Source organism: Furipterus horrens, unplaced genomic scaffold (genome assembly GCF_987537825.1).
Source record: "Furipterus horrens unplaced genomic scaffold, mFurHor1.1.pri manual_scaffold_12, whole genome shotgun sequence".
Taxonomy (NCBI): Eukaryota; Metazoa; Chordata; class Mammalia; order Chiroptera; family Furipteridae; genus Furipterus; species Furipterus horrens.
The window spans coordinates 3,840,662-3,865,090 of record NW_028327182.1 but is presented as its reverse complement, the minus strand read 5'-3'; the positions used below and the strand labels follow the sequence as shown (position 1 = coordinate 3,865,090).

General features: G+C 51.4%; 1 protein-coding gene across 1 annotated transcript; it reads right to left on the bottom strand.

Annotated features, from left to right (window-relative positions):
• Positions 1-3,093: 3,093 nt before the first annotated feature.
• On the bottom strand, positions 3,094-23,335 carry RUBCNL (rubicon like autophagy enhancer). Its single transcript, XM_090258112.1, has 13 exons — positions 22,732-23,335; positions 19,918-20,000; positions 19,238-19,454; positions 17,987-18,088; positions 17,441-17,501; positions 16,707-16,839; positions 15,195-15,340; positions 13,565-13,629; positions 9,601-9,839; positions 8,626-8,687; positions 5,371-5,524; positions 4,469-4,559; positions 3,094-3,330 (listed from the first exon to the last, which is right to left on the bottom strand). The coding sequence occupies exons 1-13, from the start codon at positions 23,243-23,245 to the stop codon at positions 3,209-3,211; spliced, it is 1,989 nt and encodes a 662-aa protein (XP_090114238.1). The 5' UTR covers positions 23,246-23,335; the 3' UTR covers positions 3,094-3,208.
• Positions 23,336-24,429: the final 1,094 nt, after the last annotated feature.

The following is a 24,429-nucleotide window of genomic DNA, read 5'->3' as shown; positions in this document are numbered from 1 at the left end:
TGACATGGGCCTCCGGCCTTGCCCGCACCCCCCCTCGGCCCCCACCCCACCCAGGGGAACCCAGGCTCCCCTCCTCCCCCCGGGGGGCCCTGCCCCCACCCCATTCCCACTCAGGAGCTCTGGCACCTGCTTGTCTCCCAAACCCTCATTCTTAGCTGACTGCAAAGCCTTCCCACAGAGGGCTCCCCGTCGGCTCCCACCTCTGTCCTAGGGGTGCCCCCCGCCCCGTTAACCTGGCGACCTCCTCCCTCCCGGCTTCACAGCCTCCCTCAGCCGCTGGGGCTTCTGCCTGCCAGCCTCTCCCCACTCCAGGCCCGACTCCGGCTGCGGGGCCCCCCCAGCGTCCTTCCCACAGGCTCCCGTGGGGTGAGGTGGGTGAGACCAAGGTCGTCCAGGGGAGGGTCAGGTCCTGTCTTTATTTGTAATGTTGAGATGGTATCGTAGATTTCTTGGCATTAATTTTTTTTTTAATTGTATGAAAATGGGCTTTTCCTTGAGTCCTGAGTTTGGGGGTTTCCATGAGTTTGGTGCCTGAGACAAGGGCCTCAAGTTGGACCCTCGTTCTCTGTGCCCCTTCCTTTCTGTTCCCCGGTGGCAGCCATTGTCTGGTGAGACACCAGACATCGAACCGGGCTCCACCCCAGTCCAGCGTGACATGCGAGCTCCATTCACCTTTGAACCCTCTGCTTCCATATCCGGTCCCACACATAAGGTTCCTGAAGTCACAATATCTTTTGGGGGAACACAGCCCATAACAGGAAAACATTAGAACAGTTCTCATATCAAAGTGAGACCCAGGGAGTAACTTCCACAAAGATGCAGACAAGCAGCGGAGGCCCTGGCTGCCGTGGCTCAGTGGACTGAGCGCTGGCCTGCGAACCAAGTGTCGCTGGTTCGATTCCCAGTCAGGGCACAGGCCTGGGTTGTGGGCTGGGTCCCTGGTTGGAGGCGCGTGAGAAGCAACCACACATTGATATTTCCCTCTCTTTCTCCCTCCTTTCCTCTCACTCTGAAAATAAATACAATCTAAACAAAAAAATAATAATTTTTATAAAGAAGAAAAGAGGTGGCATAGCTCAGTTTTTAATTTGTCTGGACAGAATTATTACCACTTATTAGGCACCCGCTTGGACAGGGCCCTCTACTGGGTTCTTCTTTCTTATTCTTAATCCTTCTATCAGCTGCATATAGTTATTACCCCTATTTTACAAGCAGAGACTCAGAGAATTTAAGTAGCTTGTCCAGAGGCACCCAGGTGGGAGGCAGCAGATCTGAGAATCAGTCCAGAAATTCTCACCGGTCAGCACACCAGACCGTCTTTGAGATGCCTCACGCCCCTCGCTTCCAGGATACTCTCCCCTGGTATGACGTAACTCCCTGCCTGCAGCTGAGCGTCATGGCTATAAAGAACATGTTACTGGCATGTCCCAAGGCAGAAAAGGTGTCATTGGGATCACAACACTGCCAGGCTGATGAGAAAAACCAAGTCTTCACTGTCCTTCTGGAAGCCAAGGAGGAGGTCCACGTAAAAGCCACGTAGGGAGCAAATCCCATTAAAGAGTAATATGTGTCACAATTAATTACTCCCCTATAGGGCACCCCCTGCGGGCAGAAACCACTTCTCTGTTCTAACAGGCACCTGACCAGGAAGGAGCCTCTGCTACTACCATGGGGAGGGACCGTCACGTCATTCTTGCTCAAAAGTAGAAAATCAGGAGCATCACTTCCTGTGCACTCTTCCTCCACATCAAAGAGGGCCCCCCCCCAACTCATCAGCGCCTTACAAGCACGGAGACCGTCAAGCAATGCAGATGCCGCAGAGACGTATGGGACAGACGCTCGGCGATGGGAGCAAGCCCTCGGCCCAGCGCCGCTCGCCGCGGAGGGAGCAGCACTGACAGGCTCACATTGTCCTTGCTCGTCCTGCTCGGACCATCACCGAGGACGCACGGAGTCGGAACACGGGCTTCGGGGGCAGGCTGAGTCCATGGTCAAGCCCAGCGCTACCACGCCCCCCTCGGGGGGACCTAGGTGCGTTATTTCTGTTTCCAAAGCCTCCGTTTCCTTACCTGTAGGATGGAGATGTGGACGTGAGCCTCACAGAGCTGTCGTGCGGGATATCCAGACACACTCTGACCCTTGATGCCTAACATGGAATATGAGCTATGAGTAAGAATAAAACACTGCTTTAATGTTGATCTTTTCCATCATACCCCATGGGACAATCTTTCCACTGGAAAGAGATAAGCCTTAAATCCTAAATGGGAGTGCAGATCTGGCAGAGGCATCGGGATGGGAAGACAAGTGACAGGATGAGCGGACACCAGAAGGATGGGAGACACTTGTTTCTTTCCTGGGCTCAATATTACGCAGCAAAGAAAAACACACGCAGGACTAGAGGGGGTTGGGGACAGCCTGTACCGCTGGATCACATTGTTCTCGACAATATTGTTCCACATCTTATTTAAAGTCTTCCACGATCTTACGTTCAATTTTATATCCACGAGGCAATAACCTCCAGGCCAGGGATAAGGCTCTCCTCCGCTGTGCACCCCTCAGCTTAGTGTGCTGAACAGAGATGATGGGAACAGCTTTGATGGGAGCCATTGGAAGGAATGTCACCTGGGGGCACCTTCCTCAGACGGCACGGCCAAGGGCGCTTAGGTGACTCAAGCCCATCTTGAAAGAGAGGCAACATCCGAGGTCATCGGTGCGCCCGATACAAACCCTGGAGCAGGGCAAGTCGATGGGACTGACCCGGTACAGAAAGGCTGAAAAGAAAGCCTGAGCAAAGAGTCTGGTTGCATTTTTATTCTATGGACGTTCCAATCCCGTTCACAAACCAGCTTTACAGGAAGAGGAACTCAGTCATGCACCTTGTCAGTTACAACAATAAAAAAATAAGCTCCAACATTTGTTAAATACAGCTATTCAAGTACAATATAAATACTTAAAAAAAAAAAAAAAAACTCTTAAAATAAACAGTAGCAGCGAAAACCCTGAACATCTGTAAACAAAACCACCAGTCCCAAACCTTCCCTGAACGACCAAGAATCTGCATTCTTGGAAAATATTCAAGGTATGACAAAGAGAAAACGGCCATTCTTCTTCTCGATACACACCACTCGCCACTGAAGCACCGCTATCAGTCACGGACACGATGCGTGTACGGTGGGCAGGCCGGGGTCCCTCTCAGCGCGCTCAGGCGTCACGGCGCGGCCGGGGGTGAGCTTCCCAGAAGTCTTCTCCTGGCTGTGATCCTCGCACACCGGGGGCACTCGGAAGCCTGGAAGGCCTGGAAACACTGCTTGTGGAAGCAGGCTTTGCACTCTGCAAGCAAGGAGGACAGCCATCAGCCCCCAAACTGGGGTCTTCGGAAAAGAAACCAGGCAGGCGGACAGTCAGGGGAACATAACATCCCCAACGGGTCCGGAGGTGAGCGGATGCTGCAGGGCCCCCAGCGTGATCCAGGGGACATTCCCCCAGCTGCTCAGGAGGTAGTGTCCCTTCTCTGGGAATGGCTCTAAGGGGCGAGCGCTCTTGGGCTCAAGGTCACGTCCCCTTGTTAGCACCGGTCTGTGGGGGTGACTGACTGGTCAACATGGGTTCAAAGACTCAACCGGCCCTTCATCCTCAATCTGAGATGACGCGGAAGGCCACGCGGCTTCTGAGCTCCCCGTGACACGTGCTGAGCCTCCACTCAACCACAGCCCAGGGCAGCTCCTCCCTCTGCCGGACCCTGCCACCTTCACACCCTGTGGGTGCTGAGCCCAAGAGTACACCCCAGGGACCCGTCTGCGTGCAAGGTCCTGCCCCCGAGTTTCCCTGCCCCTCACCCCACACACACCCCACCATCCTAAGGAGTTAGGGGACGCAACACCTGAGCGGTCTAAGAGGAGGGCCTGCACCTATCACCAGTGAAGGCAGATTTCAGGGCCAGATCTCTCCCGTGGAACAGTTTAGAGAACACGGGATTTCCTGGGGCCCTAGTGCAGCAGAACGGGGTCCACAATGCTCTTCTGTAAACGGCTAGACAGCAAATGTGACATGCTGTGTGGGCCATATGGTCTCCATGGCAACCACTGGCTCCGCCCTTGTCGCACAAAAGAAGCCAGAGAGAACACTTCAGTGCTGGGCGTGACCACCATCCAATCAAGAAATGGGGTGCTGCAGCTTGTCCCGATGCAGCAGAATCAGGGCACAGGCCAAACAGGGTCCATTTCCTCCCCACAAACCCTGCACCAGGAGACATCCCCCCTTACCCCTGTCATCCCCGATACCCCTCCCTGTGCACCCAACCCTTGATTAGCCCCAGTTCGACATGCAAGCACACAGCAGCAGCACTGCCATTGAAATTGCGGCCCTTTAGCTATCAGGAAGCTGATGTTAATTTTGTGCTTGTTAGGGAGCTTCTGTTAACCACGCGTTATTGAGCCCCTACGTTTCTGTGACGCACGTCGTACGCTACCTGGACATCTTCTGCATGTGGTGGTCTGGAACGGGAAGATGACCTCTGGACTCTGGCAAAACTCACAGATGAAGCCCTGTCCTTGGCACAGCTGTGAGAGGGGTCAGAAGTGCGAATCATCGGCCATGGTCCTCTGGATGGGGACTCGGAGGCACCGTTTTTTAGGGAACTTTATAAGCATCCATTTTTAACTCTCTGAGTGCCAACGCCGCTGTGGGCGACGCTGACAAATTTTCCCAAAAGTGCCAGCGTCGCTCCCAGCGGCTCTTTTTCTGATGGCTATGAATGGAAATAACAATGGAATAATTCGTATGTTATGTTTTGTTCTCTTTTTTTGTACCTCAGGTTATATATTGATATACTTTTTTCTCCTGTTGACCCTAATTTCGAATTACGCTTGGCACTCAAAGGGTTAAGTGTCTACGATTCCGGCCTCTGGGAGGAACAGGCTGTTCTAGGCTGCGATGGCTGGATCAGGACGGTCAGTGTGCACCTGTTCTGCATGGAGTGCTCTCCCAACGAGGTGACCAAGGCCCCAGGGCGAGACCATGATTTTAAACATGGATGCCGAAACCGCCTGGGCTCCCGTGCCGCTGGGCGCTGAGTCAGCACTGCTGTGTTTGGCACATCAGGGCACACGGGAGTCAAGGTCGGCCCCAAGCAGGGCTGGGCGCCCGGACTGAGAAGACGCTTGGCCCGGGTTTGCATCCCAGCCGTGCTACTTACACGCCAGCAGGACGCCCTGGGCCTGTCACATAACAGCTGGGAACCCCATTTTTCCCATCTGGCAGCAGCACTACCAGCACCTCCTTCAGGGTTTGTAAAGGTTAAACAGTGTCATGTGCAGGCCCTGAGTGCCTCTGGGACAGCCCGGGGGCATACCTACCACCTGTGCACCTCACCTCACAGCCGGCCACGTGGGCGAGGGAGGCGGCCAGGACGTCCCTGAGCGCGGGCTCCAGTAGCCCCTTCTTGACCCTGACCAGGTCCTCCAGGGAGAAGAGGTGGAGCTCCTCAGTCAAGTGTCTGGGCACCTGGTCACACACTTCTAATGCCCTGCCAGAGAGGAGACAAAGAAAGTTCAGGAGCCCGCCCTGCAGCGACCGCGGTGGGAGAGGGGAGGGCTGAGCAGGCAGCTACTTCCTCCTGACCCTCACTCTGACTTCTTAACTTAATTTTTTCAATAGCCCCCAGAACGAGTTACCCTTGCTCATCATTTACATTTGGCAAGTTTGCTTGGAAGCCGAGAAGTTAAAATTCCATCCGTGCTGATTTCAAAAAACGAAACTGGAAGAGAAACATGCCTCTGGCATCCTGCCCATGCACACGCCGAGCAGAAAACCCCCTGAATGTTATTTCAAGTCTTAACCATGGGTTCTGGGGTAAATAACTCACTGCCTTACTGATTCCAGCTCAAGTTCATGTTTGCCAGGAGAAAAAATAACTGCTCTCACGCAGCCGTGAAACTTCCATATCCTCGAGTTCACAACTGAGCTTAAGATTCAGGGGTCCAACCATGGGCTGGTCACAGGCACCTGGATGTCCCCAGGACTTTCGAAACTGAGCGTGATGCTCTCCACACTCTCCGAGTCTCCTCCCAAATTCCCTAAATCAGGGGGTGGCATCACTGCGCGCGTTCCCAAGCCAGCACCCTACACTGGATGGTGCTTCTAGCGCTATCAGACTGTATTTAATTCTCCATCCAGCGTGGGGTGCTTGCTCCCACCAGCTGCTCAGGCTTTTCCTCCGGGGGCCGTGGCTGCCCCTCCCCGTGCCCCATCCCAATGAACAAAATGCCCTTCTGCACCCTCAGGGCTCTGTACCCGTGTCCCGCTCGCAGGCCGGCAAGGAGCTGTTGGCTGATCTTCCCTCTGGATTTAATATGAGTCCCTTTGATTTTTCAACGTGAAGCACAAAATGGATTTCAAGAAGCAGTTGCAGATGGTATGAATCGTGGGGGTTACATGTTACAGACAAGAAAACTGAGGGCCTAAGGGGTAATAATTAGCCTGTGACCCCAATATCATGAGGCCCAGTCACTACAGAAGACAGGCTCCTCCCCAAGAAATTTCATTCCAAAGTAATGCATCATCATTATGTAAAGATTAGAAATGGAAAGAAACTTTAAAACAAAACAAAAATAAATCTTTAAACCTAAGCTCCTGTTACAACAAATAATCTTAACTCCTTGAGTAGCTTACTCTTTTTCCACTTAAAAATCTCTATCTCTGTCAAGAAAATTCATGCCTATACTTTTCTGGCCATGGCTTCCAGAAATTCCACTTCTAGAAGTTTATCCTAAGGATATTGCTATGGATGTAGGCAGAGATTCAGCTAAAACCTAGGTTTTTTAAAGTTAAAAAAAATTTTTTTTCAATTTCAGTTGACAGTCCATATTATATGAATTTCAGGTGTACTGCAGAGCAGAGAAGCTTACCCCTGATAAGCCTCGTTTGCTTATTTTTAAACTCCACATATAAGTAAAACCATAGGGTCTTTGTCTTTCTCTGACTGACTGACTCATTTCACAGTATGGAGGTTCCCCAAAAAATTAAAAACAAAATTTCCATATGACCCAGCAATCCCACTTCTTGGTATTTATCTGAAGAAATCCAAAGCACTCCTTTAAAAAGATGTCTGCATCACTGCGTTTGTTGCAGCGCTATTTACAATAGCCAGGCTGTGGAAGCCACCCAGGTGCCCATCAATCAACAGCCGACCGAGTAAAGAAGATCAAGTACATACATTCAATGAAATACTACTTGGTCATAAAGAAGAATGGAATCTTACCATTTGCAAAAACAAGGATGGATCTAGAGGGTATTATTCTAGGTAACTAGTATTTTAAAATAAAAGATATTAGAAATATATTTAAATATCTATTAAATATTACAACTCTATTAGGTTTATTAAATATTACAACTCTATTAGGTTTAATCTCTATAAAATATTAAAATCCATTTTAATATTAAGATGTTTAAAATCTACGGGGCTAAAAACCTATTAGTAATAGGACACTGCTTAAATGGTCACCCCACCTTAGTCTAGATGCGATATGGCCAGTACACGTTGGACATGCCATGCTATCAGGGGCTTTAAAGAGCCTTTGTACCCCACGCTCATGGGGTCACTAGTCACAATCGCTGAAAAGGGAAAGCAACCCGAGACGGGTGAACGGAGGAACCAAATGTGGTGTGTGCGATACGTACCCTCAGCCTTAAAACGGAAGGACGGTCTGACTCATGCTCCAACTTGGGCAAAGCTTGGGGACACTACGTACAGTGACATAAGCCAGTCACAAACTACTGTAGGATCCCCCTTCCATGAAGTACGTAAGTAATCACATTTGCAGATACGTAGGATAGAATGGTTACTGCCATGGGCCACGGGGAAGGGGACTGGGGCGCTGGCGCTTAACGGACACAGAGTTCCCGTTTCCCGCAACGAGAAAGTTCTGGAGGTGAATGTGGTGGTGACTGCACAACAAGACGCATGCACGTAACCCCACGAAACCACATGCTCAACAAAGCCTAAGGTGGTACATTGTATGTTATGTTTATTTTACCACAATCTGAAAATAATAAGAAGGCCACTGGCTAGAGTTCCTTCATCCTGGTACTGACTCATCCTTCTTAAAGCAAATTTACTAGTAGTGAGTCAGAACACTTAACTTTAAAGAGAGGGTTTGTTTCGTAAGGGGAGACGCGAGGTAACTACAGGCAGCCCACTGTCCCCGCAGGTTCGGTTCAGCATCCAAGGATTCAACCAAGCCCAGATCAAAAATATTCAGAAGAAAATACCGGAAAGTTCCAAAATGCAAAACTTGAATTGGCCAGGTGCCAGGCACAATGCTGCATTCACATGAATGAAATGATCAATCTGTGGGCATACTCTGCTGTAGCTCATGTACAAATACAGGTAATATGCAAGTACTATGCCATTTTATAGACGGGATTTGAGCATTTTGGCACCGTGGAGGCAGGGGTGGGGCCTGGAACCAGTCCCCCGCAGGTGCCAAGGGACAACTGCACTGTGCTGAGAGGCTCTGTGAATTGGAGGGGCCCAACCAGGAGCCACACAGAACATTTTAGCAAGTGTGTGCAGGTTATGAGTCCTCCCAGCTCACATGCCCACACCATCCCGGCCAACGGTAGTACCTTTCAGCAAATCGGCAGGTCTTCAAGAGCTTCTTGATGTGAAAGAGCTGCTCCTGGATTTCCTAACGTGAGAAAGAAAACGGGATAATCATAATGTGATCCGAGACACTGGAAATGTATAAGCCTAACTGAAACGTTCTTTCTAACCTGGAAATGCTACCACTCTATAAAAACAAGCCTTTGAAGTGAAGTCTCTGCAGCAGGGGCTCACGACTGAGTCACGATTCACAGCTGGTCCAGGATGGACCCAGGTTTTGTGGACCCTGAAGTTCACACAACGCTGAAGACTTTCTTTAAGAAGTATACGTAATTATGGATAAAAGGAGGCCCCGTCATTTGCAACAACATAGATGATCCTGAAGTGAAATAAGCTAGACTCAGAAAGAAAAAGCTGCCTGGTCTCAGCTGTGCGTGGAATTTAAAAACTGTCCAATACATAGACGCAGGGTTGAACGCTGGTTCCCAGGGACCGGGGAGGGGGCGTGGGGGAGAAAGTGGGAAGATGCCGGCACGAGGGCACAGAGCTGCGGTTACGCAGAATGGGTAAGTCTAGCGCTCTAACGCACAGCAGGGCTCTACTTAACAATGCGGTGTTGAATATTGGGAATGTGTGAGCGCACTGGACTTCAGGGGCTCTCTCTACACACGCACGCAGGTCACCACGTGAGGAGGTGGATATGTTAACTGACTAGTAATCACTTAACCATGTGCATCAAGTGATGCCGTGCGTGCAAACATATACCGTTTTTATTTTAAAAAACAAAATAACATTGAAAAGCTCTGTATAAACACAGAACGATGCCTAAATGGAAAGTTTGGCACGCGCCTCTGCCACCGCCAGCACCGGCCAGGGCCCGGGGGCGTAAGCTCCATCCCCCGGACAGGAGTCAGCCTGCCCCCCACCCCCCGAAGTCTGTCTGCACCGACCCCCCTCTCAGCCGCGGGCCTGGCCCCCCCCGAAAGGCGGCCGCTCACCCGCACGGCGTCCAGCTTCTTGGCCTTGGTGCCCCGGCGGCGGCCGACGTCCCGCGCGTGGAAAAGCGGCCGGTGCCACACGCCGTCCAGCAGCCGTTTGGAGAAGTTGCTGACGTAGTACTTCCTGAAGTCCCACGTGGCGAGGATGCGCGCGGGGATGCAGGACTGGGCGTAGGAGTGGCAGCCGGGGCAGAAGTACTTGCCCAGGTACTCGCAGTAGCGCAGCCGCTTCACGAACTCTGCGGGGCGCACGGCGGGTGAGCACCCACGGAGGGGGCCCCCGAACGCCTCCCCTCGGTGCCCCCCGCCCCCAGCTCCGCTCGAGACCGGGGCTCAGGCTGCTGCGGAAGCCGCGCTGCATGCGGCTCAGCGCAGCTGGGAAAGCGGGGCCGGGCCCGGGGCCTTAAATCCCTGCCACTCACGAGCTCCGCTTTGGGGGAACGGACGTGGGAAAAGCAGGCCGCTCCCAAACTACAGCTGGACTTGGCGTGAGATCAGGGTCCGGGCCTCCGCTGGCAGGAAGGCCAAGGAGGGGCAAACAGCCCAGTCTCCTCCGCCAGACCCCAGGCCACGCACAGACAGCAACCCAGAACGCGACTCCAGGGCGCCACCCCAGGACCCGTGTTTTCTGAAGTATAAAGCGCTACGCGACAGCGTTAGGAGGTAGTGTCCAGCAGGACCCGTGGATAAATCAGTGACAAAAAAATACATAAAAACGCACAAAGGCTGAGAACAGTCAATAAATGCACGGCATGAAGAAATGCGTACGCGTCTCCGTCGCAAGCAAAGACGTGCGCATTAAAAGACTGAAGTAGTGAGTTTTGCCTCAGACGGTCACAGATGCAGAGACTATGGAGCTGGTGACGCTAGAGAGGTGGGCACACCCTCCCAGTGCCGACATGAATCCTCGTGCAGACGTCAGACAGAAGTGCTAACGTGCCCCCGTGGGGACACCGAAAGGTGCCCCTTACAACACATGCGTCACGAGGGGGGAACACTCTAAGTGTCCACTGGGAAGCCGCTGGTTAACTGTGGCTGGCGTGCTCCACAGTGAAGTGCCGGAGAGCCTGTGAAGTACACGGGAGAGCACAGGCAGCGAACATTCAGTTACAGGCATGTGTCATGTGATCTCGATTTTGTTTTTAAGACATCCACGCACCTTCCAAAAGGATCCCCACCAGGAAGTCAACAGCGAACGCTTACAGACGCGGGGGAAAAGGATGTTGGCTTTTTGCACTTTTTAATTTGCTGAAACGGACGTGCATTGCTTTGGGAAACACCTCCACAATTAAACATGTGTCCTGACCAGAAAAAGGTGTAGAGACTAACGCAACAAATACCTGGGTACCCGTCACCCAGCTTAAGGAAGAAAACAGCAATTCAGTTAAGTCTCTGCTAGATTCCTGCAGATTCTAAAGATAGTTTCCCTACGAGGACATTACAAAAATAAACAAGGTCTGAGGGACCACAGAAGCCAACCTTTATCGAACATTTAGTCTGTGCTACGCACCTGTTAAATAGCTTGTAGCATTCTGTGCGGAACCTCTATGAGGTCAGGACTATTACCTCTCCCAGGTCACTGATGGAAGCACCCCTAGGGAAGTGAAGTCACAGGCAGACACACACACAGAAGCAAGCAAGCCGACGGCTACCCAAGTCCGGACGGGGGCCGCTCCAGGTTTTAAGCTTCCTATCCCACTCCCCCTCTGCCCCACCTGGTGGATGGATAGGGAGAGGAGCTAATGTCTGCACTTGCACAGATTACCCTCGGACCCAGGTCACGCACAGAGCTGACTTGAATACCAACAAGTAAGTGCCTCTGATTTCCTCTGTAGCAGTCAGTGTTCTGTAAAGTTGCCATGAACGCAGACTCAGTGAATACTGAAGCAACACTTAGGGGTAGTGGGGCAGTTACATTCCTGTGAGTCTCTGGGAAAAATATTGTCGTCAAACGATCCATCCATAACCTTCTTTCATGTGTGTTTTTTGTTTAAAGACACGTTATTCAATATATTTTGCTGATTCATGTCATTGAATTCAGGGCCAACAGTGCTGTGACTCAGTGCCAGAGGGAAGCTTATCTCGTGTGTGGATTTTCTCTGTAAGGGTCACCAGCCTGCTCATGCTTAGAAATACTAGACAGGCCCTGGTGGGCATGGCTCTGTGGGTTGAGCACCGGCCTACAAACCATAGGGTCGCAGGTTTGGTTCCCAGTCAGGGCACAGGCCTGGGTTGCAGACCAGGTCCCCATTTGGGGGCACATGAGAGGCAAGCACACATTGATGCTTCTCTCCCTCTCTTTCTCCTTCCTTCCCCTGTCTCTAAAGATAAATAAATAAAATCTAAAAAGAAACAAAAACACTAGACAGCACTTCAGCGAGATCCTTGGGGGCATTTAAAATAGCAAAAGCACCAACAAAAAGCATAGAAGTGTTTTAAAAAGGTACTGAATGGCCTGTGAAGGGGACTTCCTCCACGAACCACAAGAGGCAGGGCATTGCTTTGTTCAGCATCGGCTGGAGATTTTCTTTGCAATGGCCCTTTGCACATGGGGGCCCCTCCTCCACCCGCCCCCACTCTTCTGGGGATAATCACTTCCTTACACAACTTCCCATTCCAGCCCCACGCCCACCAGATAAATTTCCCTTGCTGTACATCCTGAGCACGACTGACTTTCTCTTTCATTGCGAGTCGTTCCTGCTATTTACTTGGCTGGTGACTAGGTCGCCCTGTCAGCGGGCTCCATAAGGGAGGGACCACGACTGCATCACCAGTGCAGGAATACACGCCCATATTTGAATACGTTTAGGGAAGTGCTTGGTAAATCGGTGGAATCGGAGTCATGGGTTCCTCATTTCTGACTCAATATTTACTGAGACACCAGATTACAGTGGCCCAAAGAGATGTGGTCCCTACTCGACTGGGAAGATGAGTTATTTAAGTAAAATTAGTTACAACCGTGCTGCGTGCCAGGCACAATCATTCAACTTGATAGAAGGAAGCCCAGATAGAGTTCTGCTTTCCAGTTTCAGTTCTTGAGGTGGAGGTCCCCAAAGTCGCTTTCCTTGCAACACTGCCCGTGAAAGCTCCAGGGGACCTCTTCTACAAAGCCCCGCTCCCCTGTCTCCCGCAGGCCAGACCTGTGGACCCCCTCACCTCAGACCAAGTGATTTCCAGTCTCAAGTGGGTGACCTGCATTTCTGACTGGGGAAGCCTGATTTTCTAGGCCTCAGCCAGCCCAGGAATCATCCCCTCAGGCCCCTTTTCAATGCCCGTCCAAGGAGTTCGGCTAGCTCCTTGGTACGCTGTTTAATCCTTCAACAGCTTTATCTCTTGGGGACCACCAGTGTGCCAGGCACCCTGGTAGGAGCGGGGACGAAAGCAACAAATAAAACAGACAACACATCTGTCCTCGTGTCGTGCAACTTAGAATCTAGCGAGGCAGAAAGACAGCAATGACAAAAATCAGTGAAATCTGAAAGGGTATTTTAGGACGATAAATACTAGGATAAAAAGAAAGCAGGAAGGTAGTGTAAGGCACGCAGGCATGTTTGTGGCAAGGCGAACATTTCCAGTGGGGCAGCGGGGAAAGCGCCGTGGCTTTTGAGTGAAGATGTGAAAGAAGGAAGGGAGGAAGGAAGGAAGGAAGGAAGACATGCATGCAGCCTGGGGGGTGTCTGGCATTCCAAGTCGGGAGAGAGCCCGCCTCCTTTGAGGACCGGCAGGAAGGCCATGTGGCCGGAGCTGGGTGCCAGGTGGCGAGGCAACTAGCACATGCATCTGAGAGGCCAGTCAACCCCCCCGGAGGTCCCAGGGGTCCCTTCCTGAAAGCGAGGGAAGCGTCATGAAGCTCGCACACTGACTGGTCACCCAAGGCCTCTCTGCCCCGTCGGTGCCCTGCCCACCCTCGCTATTCTCTGCCCCGCCACCCCCTGACGAGCAGCTGGTCCTGTCCCATACGTACTGGGTTCTACTGCAGTTCCACAGCCGGCACACACGAAATTCTGGGCCGCCACCATGAGATCCCTCCTGAGAAGAGAAAACAGTAACGGCGGCATTTCAGCAAAGGCCAATGGAGCCTTTTTCGCGGATTGGAAAAAGAAATGGGCATCAAGATACTTTTCTTGGCTTGGACCCTTAATTTTGTCCTTGCTCATCTGTGAAGGAAATAGAATCATTCCGTAGAGTTTGCTGGTTGAAATCCCTGGGTCTTTTCAAAGCCCCTGCTGCCACCAAAGCAGAAGTTCGCGTCACAAATAACACTTCCTCCAGGGATCGAGCTTTTCGCTTGCACACGTGCAGAAGTTCTCTCTCGAGAGAGAACTAGAGACCAGCAATGCAGGGAGACAACTCAGTCACAAAGGCACCAAGAGGCCGTGCATTGGGAAGCCCACGAAGGGTCCGAAGAACTTTAGATAAATAAGAGATAATGTCAGACAGAACTGTACAACATTTCTGGTGTGAGACCATCTCATGAAATGTTTTCTATTGAACTGTTGGAGCCACTATTTCCCATGAGATCCAAAAACATGGAATAAGTTACACAATTTTATTATAATTTAGGGTCATCAAAAATGGTCATGGTACAAATATGCAGAACCCTGCCCATGTGCCTTTTCCGCACTAAAGGAGCTCTCCTCGAGATTAAGTTTCCTTAAGAAAGAATTGTTTGTTGATTTTTGTTTCCCATTGCACAGAAAAATAGAAGAGACGAGTCTTCTAACATTATTGTACATGAGTTTTCAGGTTCAATATTTGCCGCTTAAAAGATCCCCTTGAAGCCTCTCTCAGTTGCTATGTAATATTCATAATTAAGGACAGATAGTTAAGTTCTCAACTTACCCAAACTTACAGAGCCCCCCCAAAAGCCCACGCTAAACAGGGTTCCAAGAACTCTGACTCAGAAAATATGCCCAACTTACCTTTTCTTAAAAACAGAAACGTGTGTGTCCTTCAGCCTACTTTTTCTTTCACCCACTTCCACAGAGTCAGGTGGGCACTGGGACAGTTTAGGGACATGGGCCCAGGAATAAAATCTACGGGGTGGCCAAGAAGCCAAGTGAAGCCCAGGTGACCCAGAAGGAATGCTCAATAAATGGACCGCAAGAATGTTACCGCCCCTCCACTCCCGACTTAAAAACACAGAGACACGTAGCTGATTTTGTCTCCCTTCTAACTGTCTGCTTGCGTGCAGGTGTTGAATGGACCGACCCACCCGCACAGGGAATCAAGGTTGGGCCTCTCCACATCCTCCCTCGGGTGGAGTCGCCATCTTGCCTCCCCAGCACCTGTGGCAACTCATCTGGAAAATGAAATCACCCCTAAAAGTCTGCCTTTTCCCCGAAGCCTGCTTTGTCCCCAGCGTATAAAAGCAGCCAGGCAGAGCACACCCCTGAGCCAGCTCACGGGACCTTCCTTTCCCCTGGGCTGCCTCTCTTCTGCTCGAGCACAAGCTTCATAAAATCTGTCTGGACATTTCTCTGGGGTTTCCTCTCACTGTCTTGGAGACCCCAAGAACCCCCGCCCCCATGGGTAACAGAGCCATCGCAGCTTGTTTAACTGGATTGAAAGCCCAAACAGCAACCCAGACTCACTTAGGGGGTGGGTGAACATTAAATATGACTTGAAATCGAGGGGGTTCCCAGTCTTCGGTCCCTCTGATCCTCGACGTAAAGTCGATTTCCTCTCCGAAATCCGCACTGGGTTCAAAGTCCTTTCGGACACGCTCCTCATTTACAACCTGTATAGCACAGAAGGGAATTTAGGAGCAACTCCAACAAGCCTATCACGGGAACTGAAATGAAAAGAACACGCAAATGGGTGTCCAACATTAAAATCGACCCCAGAAAATTAGAACTGCTTTCCACTGAGCGAAAGGACGGGGCAGAAGCCCTTCATGGAGCCCAAGCCATCTGCGGAAAAGTTGAGATCCCTTTTCTTACTTTCTTAGTTCTTTCAGTTACTTCATTTGTTTCCAGACTTCAAATTACTGCAGGCAGGTCACTGTGACCCAGAAATACTTACATGGAAGCAGAAGCCGGGCTCCCTTCACCTCAACAGGCTGACAGCTGCTGCCACTCAGAACCCCTGTGGCTGTCACACTGGCCCAGAAACAGCTCTTTGAAGACCATTGCCCTGGTTGGCTGCCCCCTGAACCACTAACCGTCCCTATTATCACTTAAAAGCCACGCTCCTCAAAGTCACATTCTATGCCCCATAATTGGGCCACTAGCACTCAAGCCTCATTTCCCAGGAAGGTCAACACTGTCTCCACCTCCCCAACGCCCGCCCCTCCCCCCAACACACACTCAGACACACAAACACACACTACCCAGCCACAGCAGATCACTCTGCTCAAGAAGCCGCTCACACCTCCCCAGCACGTGCTCCAGCTGGCCTTTGTTTTCTTTGCATCTGCAGAGGGCTTTGCCTGCCTCTACTTCATTCATTCATTCATTCATTCACTCATTTATATTACATTTATTGGGAGAAGGGGGCCTATTTCTGTTTTAGCCTTTGCACCAAGTTCTCTGTCCCCCGTGACTGTCATGCTGTCTGACGGCAGAGGTCTCCAGGGAACCAGCCTGGATTTTCAGAGGAGGCAGCCTGGCCCTGGCTGGGTGGCGCCGTTGGTTGAAGCATCATCCCGTGCACTAGAGAAAGACTCTGGGGTTTGGTTCCCGGTCAGGGCACATGTCTGGGCTGCAGGTTCAGCCTCTCTACTTGGGGCATGGACAGCGGGCAACCCGATCAGTGTTGATCTCTCACATCGATGTTTCTTTCTGTCTCTGTCCCTGTGTCTGTCTCTCTCTCAAATCAATAAACATATCCTAAGGTGAGGATTAAAAAAAACAAGGCAGCCTGCGGCATGACTCTGGCTCTACCCACCAGCCCTGCCTCATAGGCTACACTTGAGGATTAAAGTGTGAATTGCTGAGCATGGTCCCTGGCGCAAAATAAATATTCGATGAATCTCAGATTCATCCTTCCTTTCCAGGGCTCCCCCAACACCTAGTGAAGGAAACACATGCACGTCTGAAGTGAACAGCAGGCAAAATGCGAATTCGGGAACTTTCCGTTCCCAGTCGACTTATTTCGGTACTCACTGTCGCGCCGACCACGTCCAGGGACGCTGCCAGCTGACTGTTAGCATCGGACAGCACCCAGCGCTTCCAGAACACTCGGTACAATTCTTTGGCTAGAAGCTCAGCAGAATTAAAGTTTGGCTCATAAATAACCCTGAAATGTAAGAGACGCAAAAAAAAAAAAAAAAAAAAAAAAAAATTAAAATCTTTATTCATGAGGAGTGTAAGGGTCTTCAAGTATTCGACCCTCCTTCCCGTCCAAAAACTAGAAGGGCCTCATGTAAGAGACCAGCACCAGCCATGGTACCAATGGGGGTCTTACTCACCACAATGCTCAGAAGAGCAGCTTTATTTGGGGGGGGGGGTATCAAGACTGAGGGGCACAGTGACAAGAGCACTGGATTTAGAGTCAGAAGACCTGAGTTCAAACCCTGCTTCTCTTAAATAACAGCATTGTACCCTGACACACACCCCATCTAGACCTCAGTTTCTACAGCTATAAAATGGGGTTAAAAAAACCCTACATAGCCCATCCCTGAGCATTAAATACGTGGTATACAGAAGTCTCTTAAACACTATAAAAATATTGTAGAGACTGGAGTGGTGATTGTTTCATTTCTACGAAGTAATTAATCCCTGTCATGGGAACTGGCGGAACTTGGCCTGCGATGTTCACAGAGGCGCGGCGTTCAGGGCTCCCCAAGGGTCACAGCCCAGGGGTCTGTGTGCAGGTGGACATGAGAGAGATACGATACCCCTCAGAGGAGCTGCGGGGACATCCCCAGGCTTCAGCGGGATCGCCACGCTCTCCAAGTTCTGCGGGGAAATAAAAGAAAGAGCAGCGGGCCGTTTAGTCTGCTTCCCTTAGTCACAGTCCATTTTATAAGAACACAAGCAGCTCCCTGCATGTCAGAAAGTACCAATTACCCAGCATCCCTCTGCCCGAGGTTCTTCAGGGTTTCTGTTCGGAGACTACAGCCAGTAACCAAACGTGGGATTTCAAAATACACTCCTCTGAAATTTCACCAAAATATAATGGAAGCCAGACAGATACCAGACCACAGTGAGTATCTGCTTTTGCATTCCATTCTAGAAGCGGGATGAGAGGTTTCACTGTCCAGACATTCAAAACAAAAGAACATTTTATTTTATTTTTTGACATCCGGGACATCATCTGATTTGGGGAGACGCTTCTCCGAATGTCACCACCATGTGGTGTTGCTTGTGATGCACATCAGTATGTGGGGGGAGTGGACAGGGGGGAGGTTTCTAGTCATATCCGAGGAGTTTCTGACTCTTACCTACAATGACAAATTCATCCAGGTCACGGTTACAGGCCCCGTCCACCACGTCACAGTGAGCAGGTGCTTTAACCTCCGGGCTGACCTGTAACACAGCACACCCTAGAGAGACAAAGAGAAGGGGTTCACCAACAAGAAAAAGGCACACAACCTGCAACACCCCACTGTAGAGAGATTAGGAATAGAAAGGACTGAGAGGTTACTTTAAAAGAGAATTTAAAATTTCAGCTTCAAGAATTTTTTTAAAACGCAAGGAGCTCTCTTTTGTTGTTCCTACGTTAGCATGACTATCGAATTGCTATAAAACTGTACTCACTTGAGCAAACCTAGAAATGAAGGCAGTTGTTAGCCCTGACCGGGTGGCTCCGTTGGTCAGAGCGTGGGGCCACCATCGTCCCACGGGGGTGGAGTGCCGCCCTCCGGGAAGGGGTTTCTTTCTTTCTTTTTTTTTTTTTTTGCAGAAAGGGGCCATGCAGCGCGATAGGGTGACTGTGTTAGACGTGCTGACTGAGATACTCCGGGAGGCCATCCAGGAGGAGGTGGTCCACGGGGCCCAGCCCCAAGGAGGGGCGCAGGGCCGAAGACGCAGGGGGGCGACATGTAAGCAGGCAGGGACTAACGGGAAGACGCTGCGGCGGATAAAATCGCCAGGAAGAGGATATAGGAAAGCAGGGCTGAAGCAGGACTCACATGTAGGACACAATAAGAAAATGATGAGTTCTAGTTTCAGTTCTCAGCTTAGGGACCCCTGCCCCCCCGGGGTGGATGCCCTGGAGCCCCTTCTGCTCTGGGCCCCACTGCGCCGGCCCTGCCTGCTACCCAGGGGTCCCCACGCTCCCGGGCTTCCTTGGCCTGTGCTCCTGCAGGGAGTGAGCCCACCTTGTCTCCGATGGACATCCAGTGTCTCACAGGCTCCCTGTTTGTGGAGTGAATGGAAGGGGGCCACTTGGAAAAGGAACAGGAGCCGAGAGAACGCATGTGACCGAAAACAAAGGAAGAGGGAAGGGGCCGGCCACTGCCAGGAGGAACTGCAGGGTGAAGTCCACGGGGAAAAACACACACGCAAACAAACACCCATCCATGCGACCGCAGAGTGGAGCCTGCTAACTGACCCCAAGCCCAGCGATAGCCGTTACTCAGGAAGCTTCAGACGAAGGAGTTAAAGTCGTACTTCCAGATCCCACGGAGGAGAGAGAGGTATGCAGAGAACGGAGCCCAGAGCTCTCTCCGCCCCCCCCACCCCCCACTTGCCTCCGTAGCCGCTGTCTGAAGAAGTGGAGGACCCGGGCTCCGGCCCTCTGTTGGTGTCAGAGGTCCCTGCGGGGTCACCTCGGTCACTCCCGGGGGACCCGCTGGCTTCTTCTACGCTGCCATGGCCATGGTCCATGCGCCATTGACTCAGGAGGTCCCACTTCATGGTCTCCATGGCTGAGATCAGCATATCGGCAGCGTGGAAGTGCCTGTTCTCCTACAGAAAAACAAGCGGCAGGTAAAACAGGAGCCTCATCAGCTCCTTGGCAGGGAGGTGCCTTAGATTAAAAAATCAAGAAGCTGTCTTTAAGGCGAGTTAATGCACAGAAATATAAATGTCCCTTTAACTGAATTATCACAGGTCATCATATCAAGTATAGCCCGTGCCTCTGAGAGACAGAAGGTTTAACCCAGTGTAATCAACAGACAACCCAGTTTGAAGTCCCTGCGATATAGAACCCCAGGCTGGAGGTGGCCCCAAGATGGACGTGGCTCATCGGTCACCCCAACCTTTCCAGCAGGGTGTAGACCCGGCCTCAGAGCCTTCTCAGCTTGGGGCTGGGGGCGGCCACTATCTGCCTCATGCAGTGAAATCGCCAAACTTAAACCATGAGATCACTATCTAAAGGATTAATACTCTGTGGTTAAAAAAGAAAGAAAGAAAAAGAAGAAATATTCACCCTTTCTACATCCACAGGGAGCAGGAATACTTCTGGGGAGAAGGAATTCAAGGAACGGCTCCTCCTACCGACGTGAACGGCCCCTGCCAATACAGCGGGTTATTAAAACGGAGCAGAACAGGCCCAAAGATCACCTAAGAAAACAAAACAGTGCTAGGGAGTGGCTTTTCAATGCTTCTTTGTTAAAAAAAAAAATTAGCAGAATTCTAGAATCAATAGGGCGGCAGAGGAAGAATGTGGCTTCGGTGGGCAGGGCCTGCAGATGTTGCCTTAATGGTCTTCGTTTCCATGCCAACGGAGAAAACATGGAAGAACTGCTGGATCCGAGGAGACCGATGAGGCGAAGGAGCCGAGAGTAAAGAGGGCCAGGGAAACCCCCTCCGGGAGATGGAGGAACGGTCTAGACACAGAGCCATGACAATGAGGGCGTCGCTTCTCCACCTCACCGCTGCCGACCCAAAGCTTCCTGCTGGCGGGAACGAGACAGCTGACGACCGTCAGCATCGCTTCCCTAAAACGTGCTTCCTGCCTTACGCCACTGCGTTCCTGGCACTGAGCACCGGCAGAGCACGCAGCACACAGGACTTCTGCCGTGTGACGTCTGCCTGCAGCGTTTAGGGCAAAGCAGGGACGAGAGAGCCTGAAGGGTTGGTGGCCCCCGTCCGCTGCGTTGGAGCAAAATGCTACCCATGTCCTCTGACGACACAGCGCTTGGGTGACGAACAGAGAGGCCAGCAGGCACCCTCAAATCCCTGGCCTCATCCAGGAAGCAGCTGTCCCATGGAAAACTTCGGACCTCTTAGCTTCGGGAGCCATCGGGGGTGGGCAAGCTGCTTCTGAAAAGGACGATTGAGTAGGACCCGTTGCAGGATCCGAGGTCCGGAGAGCATCTGTTCCGCCTGCTCCGTTCTGCCACTGTCGTGAGAAAGCAGGGACAGGCTGCACGGGCAGAGCCTTATCTGTAACATCAGGGGGCTGGCCAGCTGGGACCTGCTCCCAGCCTTTGGACTCTGAACGGGGAGAAGAGCACGGAGCCGGGGCAGACTGTGTGGGTTCCAGCCCCAGCCCCCCAGCACCCAGCCGTGCATCTGCATTAGCATCCCCTCACCCCTTACACCGGGGCGGTTACCTATCACGTTAAAGGAGGCGAAGAACTGAAAGGGTGTCCTCAATGCGCAGACCCTACGCAGACAAAGGAGCGGTGGGCTTGCTCCTGACAGCCTTGGAGACGCTGACCAGCTCGGCAGCCTTTCCCTGCCCTTGACCTAGGACAGGGAACCCTGCCGCCGCCGCTGGAGACCGGAGACCAAGAGTCATAGGAAAATCCCACGTCCTGGTGGCCAACGTCTGCTCTCCCTACTCTGCCCCACACCGAGGAGAGGAAGAGCCTGCTCATTAACCCCCCCCCCCTTTTTTTTAATCCCATGGCATGAATCCCTTTACCAAGTTGAAGAGATACCCCCCCAAAGACAGAGTGGCTTTTTAAAATACTTAGGGAGGTCGCTGGGGTCACCGTCTTTGGGCAAAAGGGGCCGGGGCACCTGTTTGCTATGGAGGCAAAGCTGCAGGACAGTTCTGAGTTGTAGAGCCAGCTCCTGTGCAGGATGCGACAGGGGGTTTGGGGCAGGGGTGACTAGGCCCTTAAGGTCACCTCCTGTCCCTACAGGTCCTCACGGTGGTGGTGGTGGTTTGCAGGGGGGACGGGGGATGGGGGGGCTGTCCCATTTCTCCAAGTTCTCCTCATTCTCGCCGGACAGACAACCTCACAGGAGACTAATCTCTTACCAGCAACCACTAAATTTGCAGATTATTCTTTTCCGGAGAACTCTCCCAGCAGATGGACAAGAAGATAGAAAAGAGGCTCATAATCAGTGTCTCATTTTGCTCCTATTTGGGTCTCATCTCAAAGGGAGCCCATTGAAAATCTCCTATTCTTAAGCAATGAATAATTAAAGACTATCATCGTCTTTGACTTTACAAAGTTCCCACTAAAACAAATAAACCACATACTATAGGAAAGGGGGAAGCCGGTTCCTGCTGGTGAGAAACAACTATTCCAACGCATCCATGCTTACATACACACGCACACACAAGCTCACACGCACAGAGGCAGGCAGGCAGCTTTGACAGTTGTTTCGACAGAGAAACCTTCATTGACTGTTTGAACTAGGGCCCTAACAGAAGTATAAATTCCTGCAAAGTGTGAATATAACATAATGAATATTTAAAAGGAAAATAAGCATGCTACAAATTATAACAAGAACAAGAGCTAATTCATTGACTCTTGAGTGGCATTTGCATGTACGATCTCCTTTTAGGCCCTTCAGTATTTTAGGACACTATGTGCATTGGTACCTCGTGGCAATGGGAGCCCTTGATTTAACACAAATAAATTTTAAAAAGGTTTTGTATAGCCTTCGGGCAACTGTGGTTACTGTTTCTACATCTCACTCTTTTCCACTCACTCTCTGGCCTGGTGAATGTAACAGATGGGGTGAGTTCACCTCCTAGTAAGTGGGGGTGTGCGGCAGAGCCCCCTCTGTGTGGAATCCCCTTCCGCCAGCACCGTGCCCCGGCAGCCAGCTTAGGGACCAGGGAATTCTTGGAGGCACACCCCAGCCCAAAGGTGGCAGGTGGCACCGGTTATCAACTATGCTGAGCTAAAATGACATTTCCCTGAAACTGAAGGAGAAAGGGCCAGAGACGGTATTAGAGGAGCGAACACACTGGCTTCTGGCCAAAGTGGAATCCGTTAGACCAAGACAGCGCAAGTGTGTGAGGGGACAGGAATGAGGGGGGCCCTGATAACGTTACCTTCACCAGCGGACGCTGCCGGGTGGGGAGGCTTGGGACCAGCTCTGTCAGCCTCAGAGCCCGGGGAAGCAGCCGGAGCCTTGGAGCCTGGGCGTGGAGACTGCCAAGGACAGCGCCCCAGGAGCGTGGCCGGCTCTCGCGTTGAGATAAAAGTGGAGTCCCTGCTCTGTTCCCCGGAGCTGCCCACGGAGCGCCCGAAGTCCTTGCACAGTGATGTTTCCACCATGGAGTTGTCAAGAGATGAAGAACATGCACCCAAGGGCGAGGCGGAGTCGTTCACGAGGTGGCAGCCCCTGCTCCCCACTCTGGGCGCCTGGAGGGGCCAGTCCTGCTGCTGAGGACCCTGGGGGTTAATCCAGGCAGCTCTGTGCCTTGTGAACTTGACGTCTGATTGGCAAGGGCGGTGGTCAGTGTCCAGGAGGCCGGGGGAACTATCCATGTGACCAGAGTCACCGCTGACCCCTTCCAAGGGGTCCACAGGAGAATCCTGGTGGCCTGAAGACTGTGACACCATCTTCCCAGGCTCGGGGCTGAGGAGAACCCCGTTGTCTTAGCAGGTCAGGCCCTCGAACTCAGCGTGTGCTGAGCAGGCGGGCTGTAGAGCTTCCCTGCAGAGAGCAATAAACATTCAAGATAAATACAGCCTTGATCATATTTTTACCTTCAAGTTCCTTTGAGGATAAAAAAAAACCCAAAATAAAAAAGTTTATACTTTGCCCTAAACAACACAGGAAATCCATTTGGATTGATAAGTTAAAAAAAATAAAAGTCATAAACTAGCAGCGAACCCAGGGGGTAAGAAAGGCTTTTCAAAGTAAGAAAATAATAGAAGATTGTTTTTCTTAGAAGTATAAAGGATACTAGAAGTATAAAGTATAAGGTTACTATTGATAAAACAGATAAATAAAAGTGCGAAACATCTATGCACTATTTCAATAAAATTGAATGTCAAACCCAAAATGAGAATAAAGACACATTTTTGCAGTTTCTTATTTTTATTTAGCTTGAGTTTGTATTTCAACCAAGCAGACAATGGCGTGTGAGTCTAAGAGCAAGCAATACCACTAAAAATCATTTCAGGAACTGCCATTAGCTTGCGATACATATTGGTACTATACTAGCAACGTTATGCTGAGCTTATAACATCTAAAGAACACAACGTAAATCCAGGACCTAAAACAGGTAGTCCACTCCCCGTCAGCTCAGGTTTTAGCTTCAGCAAACCTCAGGAGCTACGCTAGGGAGAAGCATGCTCAGCCCTGTAAGTAGGTGTAAAACAGCAAAAGCAAGGCCAGAGAGGGGAGACCCAGAGACAGAAGGTGAGCTTAGCCTCCGTAAAGGGAGGGGTGCGCAGGCAGGGGCGAGGGTGAGAGTTGGGGTCAGCTCCAGGACTTTCAATGCCAGAGCCCTGTAGGGAGGCAGCTCCCGCAGGGGACCTCAGTTTCTGACTTCCCCGTGAACTCCGGGCCAGCATATTTGACACCTGTGTGGTGGGCCCCCCCAGCCCGACACATCCAGGTCCGACACGGACTCCCCCCACACCTGTTCCTCCCCGGCTGGCCTCATCTCAGGAAACACACTTTCCAAGAGCGGAAGCTACGAAACCCAGGACTCACCTCTGGTCCTTTATTTCCCTGCCTTTACCCTATTAGCAGGTTTCTATCTACAGCAACACCCTCGATTTTCAGCCACCGGCTT